Genomic DNA, 11,001 nt, shown 5'->3' with positions numbered 1-11,001 from the left:
GAGATAGGGTGAGAAGTTCGGCCATCCGGGAGGGGCTCAGAGTAGAGCAGCTGCTGCTCCACATCGAAAGGAGCCAGCTGAGGTGGTTCGGGCATCTGACAAGGATGCCCCCTGGGCGCCTCCTGGGTGAGGTGTTCCAGGCATGTCCCACCGGGAGGAGGCCCCGGGGCAGACCCAGGACACGCTGGAGAGATTATATCTCTCGGCTGGCCTGGGAACGCCTTGGTATTCCCCCGGACAAGCTGGAGGAGGTGGCTGGGGAGAGGGAGGTCTGGGCCTCTTTGCTTAGGCTGCTGCCCCCGCGACCCGACCCCGGACAAAGCGGATGACGATGGATGGATGGATGGAAATGGGAAGGCTTTAGAGAAAAAGCTTTAGCTGGCAACAGTGTTTGTGTTCCACTCTGGGGCACTATACTTTTCCCAGTTTGCCGGGACTACATTCACATTATTCTGTTATCTTCTCCTTTTTTGGCAGCTCTCTTTAGAGACCCTCACACCAGCCCATCTACCTCCATCTCACCCTGGCCCTAGCAAACTCCTCTGTCACACCATTACTCTGCATGTCCTCCTTCACTACATCCATGAATTTACTCTGTCATCTTCCTCTTCTCTTGCTTCCTGGCAATTCCAACATTCGCCATCCAGTTTATCCACTGTCTCCTCTGCAAATGTCCAAACCGTTCAACCTGACTTTCCCTCTGATATGCTAAATTCTAATAAACTCGTCTCTTTCTGTCAGCGCCATCATCTCCAAACCATACATCATAGCAGGTCATACCATGTATTGTTTGTATCCAAATTCTTAATAAAAACACAATAGTTCTATGTAATATAATTATCCTTATCGGTATTATATCTAATACTGTATTACAAATATATATTATTCAAATATTAAATGTATTAAATTAGATCTTGAATTTTATCAATGGGAAACGAACGTTAGGCTAGTCTCGCGATACTACGTTCTCCATGCGCGTGCGCAGCCTCGAGCACGGATGAGCTGAGTTGGAGGATCATGGCGGAGCGCAGGAGGCACAAGAAGCGGATCCAGGTAACATCAATTTAATTCATAAAAAAAAAACCCGGTTCCTGTGGGTTGGGGGGCATGGGTGAAAGTGGGCGCCGGTTTATGACCCACTGCTGGATCTTTGTTGACGGCAGCGTCAGCGCGGGATGCTGCGAGCAGGCGCCAGATGAAGCCAGAGGATGGAAACGGTAGCTAGCGTTAGCAGGCTAGCGAAAACAAACGATAGGATTTGTATTTTAACGCGACCTTTCCAAGCTGGTTCTTGTGTGCGCCCCCAGTAGCCATCATGTCTTTGTCTAGACTTCACGATTAGGTCGTTGTAGTGTCTGCTTAGTGGTTCCTGGGGTCGGTTTTCATTTTATCTTGGATTGAACTGGCTGGCTGCAAACGTTGGCTGGCTAAGCTGCGTCAGCTTTAACCAAGCGTGTTTACATAACGTGTGGGAACTTAATTAATGAGTCTATGCAGCGCATCTCCACATAACTGACTGTGCAGCAGACTGCAAATTAGATCGGCTCCAGGAGCAACAGTTTAGAGACGTTACAGGTCACGTTTGCATCACTTGAAATACGCCTGAGGTCATTGTTGGTCTGTTTTGCGTGTCCTAAACCAAAACTTCTCAGTTCAGATTTATTTATAAAACTCCTAAACATTAAAACGAGTCATTTCACTGCGATATATATATAATAAAGTTAACACAGCAACCCCATTTGAGCCACACTTTGAGGCAGTGGGGAGGTAAAACAATCCTTTGAAACGGAAGAAAGGTCCTGCGCAGTGTGGACATGCGGCGGGTCGGGAGAAGATTTGCATTGACAAACAGAAGATGATAATAAGCTCTTGGTAGGTTAGCGGGATCAGTAACAGTTACTCAGTAGGAAACAGGAGAATGGGCAGACGGGGGTGGGGACAAAATCACCTGAAAAGAACACAATGGGGCTCTTATCTAAACTGGATAGAGGTACATGAGATCCAGGTGTGCATAATCGCCATTTAGGGTTGTTTTTGATTTGGTACAATTGTATGGTCATATTAATAATTTAAAAAAAAGAAAAATGTTAACTAGCTTTGTCCAAGTTGAAATAAAGTTCATACAAAGAAAAGGTCCATTTCTTTAAGGTAAAAAAAGAAGAAGAAAAGTTTAATTCTGTTGTCCTGCAGTTTACTTCACAAAGGAACTGGCGAGCAGGCTCACAACTATAAATGAGGAAAACAGTTTGTTTCTTTGGTTGGCTGTAGCATTTTTGTCCTGCAGCGTAAACCACATCGCCTCCTGCAAGTATTTCCACTGCTGCTGAATTTAAAGCGGCTTAGCATATATGGTTAAATATGTTAAAAGTGGAAGAGAGCATGTTAAAATGAGAGTGCATATGATAATCTGTTGGAATATGTTGCAATGTAAAGAGCTCTTACATAAGTTCTGAAAGACTTCCTCTATCAGTCCTTATGGCAGTGGAGCTGAATCAGTCTGTTAGAGAAGCTGCTGCTCCACTGACTGTCGGTGTAGAACTTGGACACAGCAAAAAGTAGTGCAGTGAACTAAGGTGAGCTGTTTTCCCTCAGTAATATAAATATTTGAGGGTCAGATCCCTCTGGGACTCATTTGCCAGGGAGAGAAGTAAGGAGCAGGCGACTGACTGATGGATTGGTGCAGCGTCTGCAGTAATGTGGATGCATTGGTCTGAAAGAGCTGCGTGAGAAATCAACGATGTAGATTTGCTGGTTCATTCTCCATTCACACCCCCACCCATGGCTTGAGTTCTGGGTAATGACTGAAAAAAGACATTGTAGATACAAACAACAAAAGAGTGTCCTCCAAAGACGAGCCCCTCCCAGATAAGCTTTGTCTTTCTAGAGGTTGTCACACTACTCCTCCATATCAATAGGATGCCCCCTGAGGTGGTCAATAGGATGCCCCCTGAGGTGGTTCGAGCAGGATGCCTCCGGCCACCTCCTGAGTGAGCTTTTTAGGGTATGTCCAGCCAGATTCGAGACCCCAGGGGAAGATCCAGGACACTGTAGAGCTTGAGTCTCTTGGCTGCCTTGCCCTGGAAGAGGTGTCTGCAGAGAAAGCGGTGTGGCTACCTGTGCTTATACTGGAGTCCCCCTGGCCTGGATTAGAAAGTGGACTGCATTGGATTATAGTGAGATGTGTCTAATACTTAGATTATTTTCATCAGTGACCACGGGAATCAGTTTAGTCTTGAACAGGTCCATCCTACCTGATAACACTCCATGTGTTTCAGCCAACAGCTCTATTACAGCACATCCTGTTATCTCATTTACGAGCCTGCCAGCCTGCTTTTTATTTTACAGCTTTCAACAGTCAGAATGTCCTGAAGCCAAGACTATTATGTCCGTATACTGGAGTGCTGTTTCCTCCCCTATACTTGATTTAGACTTCTAACTTGCGTAGTAACCAGAAACCCCTTTAAATGTCTACACCGCAACCTTCCACACCATTCGAGTTGTTGTGGTATGCATCGGCCACACGTGTAGTTGCAATTCTCGGGAGGTGCACATCAGGCTACGTAGAAGGTTACAGTGTTGGGTTAAAATGAGTTTCCAGTTACAGAGTAACTTATGACATACATTACCTGGTGAAACATTATTCACACACATGTGGGTCAACAACCAGATGATGCCGTAGTTATCGCTTTTCTTTTTTTAATTATTCAAATGGCATCCCCATTGTGTTTTAATGTTGTTAAATGTATAAATATACGGCTTAAAATGTAAAGTGCTTTTAACTACTGTGCAAAATGTTTAGGTAAAAAAAATAGCATTTTAGTTCTTCTGCAAAAATCAAAAGTAAATATCTTATTTTAGATTTCTAGACGTTTGTTAGTATCCAAGTGAGTCTGTTAAAACAGCAGAGCAACAGGTAATTGTTGTCGGGAAACAACTGCGCTCCGTTCACATGTTCAGTATAAGTTTGCACTCAATTTAAGTAGTCCTATTCACCCATTACAGTGTTAACCACAAATTATGGGATAGCTCAGACAGAACAGCACAGGAGAGAGGAGGGAGACGGGGAGAGCACAGACTCATCTTAGTGGACACAAAGGTGTGGGTTAGAAGCTGAACAGCTAAAAGCTTTTTACTATTTTTATTATTATTTTTAAAAACAGCAAACCGGAGCAGCGGGCTAATAAAGAACTTTAGGAAACTTAAGAGTCGTAGCTTTTGTCCTAAAAATAATTTAAACTCCCCAGTGCATACGTGCTCCTGTAAGCCATGCTGCAATTTTAAGGTCTCTCAGAGTGTATCAGCAGTCCCTTCCAGATTTTCTGCAGAAGCACAAAGGAACAGGCAGGGTGAATGACCAAGAACATATTGGAGCCTGTAAAGGACACATTTGGCTGGCTTTCCTCAAAATCAGATGACAGTGCAATGAAGACAAATCTCTAGTCAAAGAGAAGTCTGGACAAATGTGGCCCTTAATGCAAAACCAGCAGCCACAAAAAGCTGAGGTGTGTGACTCACCTGTGTTTTTAAAAAAAACCCCAAAGAAAACAGGTAGCAGATGGTCTGCTTTAGGGCTGAACGATATATCGCATTTGCGATAATATCGCGACATGATCAAGTGCAATTTTCTAACCGCAAAGGCTGCGATTATACTCTGGACATGTCCAAATTCATGGGCTGCATCCTCCTGAGGCCGCATTTGTAGACCGATTACGTCACAGCGACGCGCCGAAGGCTGTCCAAATTACTACCATATCCCAGAATTCATAGCGCGGCCCAGCCAAACTCCAGTTTCCAGCAATGGCGGCCGCTACTAAGTTTTAAAATTACTCATACTAATCTTTCTGGGTCACAAAATAAACTTTTAACATATTTTCAGGCGAGAAAGTAGCTGTGTAAACATCAAATATCTGCTCGGTTTATCAAGATATCCCATATTTGCAAAAGTGCTTCGACGTTTTCAGAGGCGTCTGCTACCCTCCGGCTAGCTCGACAGCTAGCCGAAAGCTCGAGGGTTACTGATGCGGCCGAGAACGGCACAACTCCCGGCACATCATTTTCAGATCACCGCGGAGTTTCGCTGCTCGGGTTAAACGTAATATATAAGTCACTTAGACAACCTAAAAATGTTATTGTTGGGCTTTTTTCAGTGTTTTGTTTGTTCGTGAGTAAATCGGTTTGGCTGAGATTAAAGTTATTAGATTAGATAAAATAAAACTTTATTAATCCCCCGGGTGGGTTCCTCCTTGGTTTTCACACAGCTGACTAAACGTCAAACAGAAAACTTATTAAACAGAAGTATGAGACAGTCGAGAATTTACACCAGTGTCTGGTTATATTTTAGATAGCAAGAAGCAGACGGCCGAGTTTATTAAACTCCACCGAGACAGCGGTGACGCTAATCAGAACTAGCCGCTAGACCGTCCAATTTAACGCCTTTAAATTTTAAAGGCGTGTTTGTGTGTGTGTTTATACAATTGCTATTATGTTTGCACTTTATGTGTAATGTTACTGACTGCAGAGATCAGTAAGATGTGTGTATTTTTTATTTATTAGTTTTATTTATTTAATATTATTTTTTAATTGAATGACTGTCTAGTAGTTCACAGATGTCGAAAAACTGAGTGTGGTAAAGCCACTGATTTTTTTTATGTATATTTCTGCAATCTGCACATTGTACTGACTTTCATTTGAATGTTTACACCAGGGTTCCTTGTCAGCACTTTATGCTCAGATGTTTGTAAGCTAAAAATAAACTATTGTGTATGTTCAAATATACTGTTGTGATTGAAGAAGTTAAATAAAAATGTCAGTCATCAATTCATGCATCACCTCATGTCATCATAACAGAGGTCTGTCTTCCAGGAAAGAACAGTTTAAAATTAATGTAATATAGTATTGGCCATACTATATGATGTATTGCTTGTCTTTGTTTAATAATACAGAAGACAAAGACCTTAAAAAATAATCGCATATCGCATCGCAATCGCAATATTGGGGCAAAAAATCGCAATTAGATTATTTTCCATAATCGTTCAGCCCTAGTCTGCTTTGTTCTTGACTTTATGGTTTCACAGCTTTACAGCACAAAGAGCCTGTGTTTTATTCTTGGTGTGGCACACTAGCAGTTAGTGTTTACATACTGAGAGCGGTTCAGTTCACATGGTTAACAGAGAACGGCTGATACTCCAGTGATCAAGCCAGGTAGATCATATAGACGGTGACGCAGGGGCTTCCTGTGTAGCAGTCTCAGGTAACTGAGCTGTGTGTGATGGATACCTGCTTCTCCAAACAAAGGCTTGTTTGATGGCTTCTTTTCCTCTTCATGTTGTGAACCGCAGCAGACTCGACTGGGTGAAGCAGAGCTGAGTACCACTGGCGTGTTTTTCAGTGCTGAGCACAGTGCAGATGTTGTGATGAGTTGGAGGAGGGTCTGGATGCTCTGACAGATTTCTGCAGTTTATGAAAATCGCACTAAAAACAGACAGAAGCTCTAGAAGTGGAGAGAGCTTCTGCCTTGCTTTTAGTTACCTGTCATGTATGATTACAAGGAATCTAGCTTTTAGTGCAGCTTGATCCCAGACACACTGCTGGTGTATGAGCTTGGGACAGAGAGCATAGCCACAGATGTTAGCACCAGAGGTTGTGTTTGACCTTCTCATCAATGGTTTGTCATTCTGGCAGACAGAGTTGGTTTAAGTCCTGATAAAAACGACTTTGTCACATCTGATGAGTCTATCGATTGGTGGCAGTAGCCCAGTTAACCTTACTGTATGAAAAATGAACATTTCTATTTAAGTAGAATCCTACAGCCAACTTCAAATGATGACTTCTATAACAGTGAGGGACACTGACCTCCACCACCTCTAAAACTGAGCTGACCATACTTGATGGGAAATACAGATGGGGAATTAAATTTATGGATGTTGCTTTTAATAAAATTGTCACATTTTCTTGTTAGCTAGAAATCTAGATCACAGGATTTGTGATATACGAGTGCATTGCTTTTACTGGCTCGTAGTCGGTGAGTTGGGAGACTGAACAGATTCATTTGATGCCAGTGTATCTATTCTCAGCTGAATTTCACAAAATATGTGAAATTCATAATTACAATAAATTAGGATAAGGATGTTTTCCTCTTGGTCGCTTGTCTGCATTTCTGTGCCAATTCGTCATTTCACCAGATGGGAAGACTGCATGTGACACGTTTTTTTTCCTCTGCTCTTGCAGGAGGTGAGCGAGCCCACCAAGGAGGAGAAGGCGGTGGCCAAGTACCTTCGGTTTAACTGCCCCACCAAGTCGACAAACATGATGGGCCACCGAGTCGACTACTTCATTGGTTAGTTCTGGCCTGAAGTCTGTGGCCTCTGTCTGCAGAACACACAGATGGAGCAGAGTCTCCGTCACAATTAATACAAACCAGCGCCATGTTGGATGTTGCAGTATTTGTGTGTCACGTTGGTAAAGAGCTGTGAGATTTTCCACATGTTTCTGCTGCAGTTTCACTCACAGACCTGACTGTCCCACACAGTGTTTATGTTTGATTTGTTTTTGTAGCACCGGTGAACCTTTTTGTCAGTTTTGGGAAGTACTGTTGACTCAGTAGTTGTAGGTTGTGCAGGTTGTGACTGCTGAGGTCAGCTTTTCTTCCTATCTCATGACCTTACCAGTTCTTACCTTTGCTGTGGGCTACAGTAGCTCCAGGGCCCAAATGAACATGTTTGAAATAACAGTGTGGCCTATAGCTCATGTTGATTCCAAGATAAACAGCAGCCACTGTCATTACTAAATGTCATCTAATTTTCTACTAGGCCAAAATCTGCAGAGTCACATGGAAGGTTTGGACTCAGTGGCCACAACAGTGCACAACATTCAGTGCAGTTTAATATTGCACTTGTTTTTTGTGTTTGCCTCTATTTATTACTCTACCTATTTATTTCTGTGTGTTTTTACATTTCTCTATGCATTTCTGTTCACTTCAGTCCTATTTTATTTATAAAGCACCAAATCACAACAACAGTCGCCTCACAGTGCTTCATATTTTAAGGTAAAGCGAAAACCCCAACAATCGTTTTGCAAAACAAGGGGGGAAAGTGGGCATGACTCAAACCAGATTAGCTCAGCTTTCACTTCTGTTGTTAGAGGAAGGACAAAAACAAAGATGTTTTGGGCAAATTAATGTATAGATGTATGACCTCACATCTGTTCTCATTAGGAGTCATGACTGCATGGATATCAGGTGAACAGGTAAAACTATAGTAAGACTGAACATTTGCCAGGTTCTGTATCCCCTTTTTAACATCTTCATGGGTTTTTTTTTCAAGCTGTTTGATAGATAGATAGATAGATAGATAGATAGATAGATAGATAGATATTAGGGGTGCAACGATATTCGTATTGATATTGAACCATTCGATACAGTGCTTTCGGTTCGGTACGCATATGTATCGAACAATACAAAATTTTTAATTTATTTGATCAACTTTCCTTCTGACGATGCTGTCTGTGTTGAGCGCTCAGTGGATCTGCGCTCGACAGTGCAGCCTAGGCAGAGTAGTCGAACGCAGATTCACTGAGTGCAGGGCAAGCTAGCGAGACAGAAGTTAAGCTCTCGTTGCAACATGGCAAATTGAACCTCCCCCACCCTCATTCAGATCTGGCGTTTGGAACTATTTTGGTTTTCATGTGACGCATGACCCTGATGGTAAGCGCGTCATGGACAAAAGTAAAACAGTATGTCGGATGTGCCAAGCAATGCTCAATTACATGGGTGGGAAGTAGTGTGTTAGCGCAGTTAGCTCGTTAACGTGTTGGCCGTCCAGCCCCACGCACGGGGCGATCCGCGGTAGCTGCTCTCGGGGGCTCTAAGTGTTAACGGAGATTTGCCGTGTTGTGGCGTTAATGTCATTTTAACGAGATTAACGCTGCCAGCACTAGTGGGAACACAAGGAATATGACTGCACATTTACTCCGACATCATCCTAGTGCAAAGACAAGTGGAAGCAGACAAAAACAACAGTACGCATGCTACAAACTTTACCCGAGTCATTTAGACAGCCGTTAGCACATGATTCTCCTTATGGGGACCTGATATGTTTAATATGCTGCTGAGAATATAGCCCAGAAGAAGCGTATAGTATAGCTTTTATTTTGGAAAGAGCCATTTCTCTGTAATAAACTCTCTTTTCCAAAGATGAGTGATTTCTCGATCAGATAAATTTATTTTTTTTATTACTTTGTTGTTTCAGCAACATTAAATTCAAAAACTGTACTTTTGAGTTAAAATATATATTTATAATTTTAATAAATGACAAATTAAAAAGACGTGAACATTTTTTTTTGTATCGAAAAAATATCGAACCGTGACACCAAAGTATCAAACTGAACCGTGAATTTTGTGTATCGTTGCACCCCTAATAGATATAGATAGATAAAATGATGAACAGGAGCCAATATAATTACATCACTTATTTTTAACATAAAAATAGAAAAGGGATTTATCATCTGAATCTGCAGCTTCTTTCAAGTTACTGTCCCAAAGTGACCAAAAAAAGTCAGCAATTAGAAGTTTTTAGTGATGATTACGTTGGACTTCTTCTCGAGTGCCTCCTGCTGTGCCTCATATTGTGTTGATCAATAGCTTGGAAGCAGAAGTTAAGACTGTTTAAGGCTTAAGAGTGTGAAAAATAAAAATCTATGTACTATTTCATGTTAAAGGCCGTCCACATCACTGATGCATGTTGTAGTTGTTGATGTGCCTACTGCTCTGTCTCGTATTGTGTTTATTAATACGTTGAACAGTCCACAGAGTGTTTTGTCATTTCAGTACACCTTCAGTGCTGTGTGTCTGTTGCATCTCCTCATTTAGCCTCCAAGGCTGTGGACTGTCTGCTGGACTCCAAGTGGGCCAAAGCCAAGAAGGGAGAGGAGGCTCTGTTCACCACCAGGGAGTCAGCGGTGGATTACTGCAATAGGTAGCTGCCCCGTGGAACACATCCTACCACACAAGCTAGGTTTTTTATCACATAACAGTATATTTTTGCTTCTAGCACTGGCAGTAGAGTTACTAACATGTGGGGTTTGCAGCTAACCCTTACTATACATATAAACAAGATGGAAATAACCCCATACAGTAAAGAAGAGCTCAGTGAATACAAATACCAGTGCAAAGGACTAACAAGTTTAAGTAGTGTTTATTTCCTGTATTTGTTTCATCATTGATGATGATTTCTTTATTTTGTCTAATATGTTAGAAAGTTAAAAACACCTGCAAATACTTAAATCTGAGAAGCTGGAACCTGAATAAACTTTTTACAGAATTATTTGAATGATAAAAAAAATGCTGAATAACTGATAAAAAAGATTATCCATATGCTTATATAAAACCTTTTTATTAACTTAACTATGTTCTAGCACAGCTATCAACTCTTGTAAACTCACCAGTCGTTTTACTTGTCGGTGAATCACACACATCGGTATTTACAACCTTTCATTATCTGATGTCCTCTTTCTCTATTTGTAGGCTTCTAAAGAAACAGTTCTTCCACCGAGCTCTCAAGGTGATGAAGAAAAAAACAGAGAAGGACACCAAGAAAGAAAAGGAGAAGGAAAAGCCCAAGAGTGACAGCAGCAAAGAAGAGGAGAAAAAGGGGAAGAAGGAGAAAGAGAAGAAGAAAGAACCCGAGGCAGTTGAAACTAAGAAAGAGAAAAGTGTATGTGACCCTCTGAATACAAAATGAAATGTGCCTTATTCACTGGGATAATAACAGTTTACCTTCAGCTGCTTGTTCCCAGGTGGAACCAAAGTTGCATGTTTGTTTCGAGTTACCTTGACCCAGCTGATGGGATCATCCTAACCTGACAGTAAATGGGCGGATATGTTGACTCTGAGAGTTTAAAGTGCGCATAGAGACAGATCTGTAGATGTCCTGGAAAGACGCCCAGTTCAAAGTCATATTTACATGGTGTCTGGTCTAGAGATGGACCGATCCGATATTACGTATC

At 41.9% G+C, this 11,001-nt stretch overlaps 1 protein-coding gene across 1 annotated transcript in view; it reads left to right on the top strand.

The window, feature by feature from the left end:
- The first annotated feature begins 941 nt into the window (after window positions 1-941).
- sec62 (SEC62 homolog, preprotein translocation factor) overlaps window positions 942-11,001 on the top strand; it is a 15,957-nt gene continuing 5,897 nt past the window's right edge. The window contains exons 1-4 of the mRNA XM_005729143.1: window positions 942-1,053; window positions 7,228-7,336; window positions 9,866-9,971; window positions 10,520-10,709. Coding sequence (XP_005729200.1) covers window positions 1,018-1,053; window positions 7,228-7,336; window positions 9,866-9,971; window positions 10,520-10,709 — 441 coding nt within the window. The 5' untranslated portion in view covers window positions 942-1,017. The remainder of the gene's footprint in view (window positions 1,054-7,227; window positions 7,337-9,865; window positions 9,972-10,519; window positions 10,710-11,001) is intronic.

This window comes from Pundamilia nyererei, unplaced genomic scaffold, assembly GCF_000239375.1.
Source record: "Pundamilia nyererei isolate P.nyererei 1_Seehausen unplaced genomic scaffold, PunNye1.0 scaffold00031, whole genome shotgun sequence".
Classification (NCBI taxonomy): Eukaryota; Metazoa; Chordata; class Actinopteri; order Cichliformes; family Cichlidae; genus Pundamilia; species Pundamilia nyererei.
This window is presented reverse-complemented; position numbering and strand designations above follow the sequence as displayed.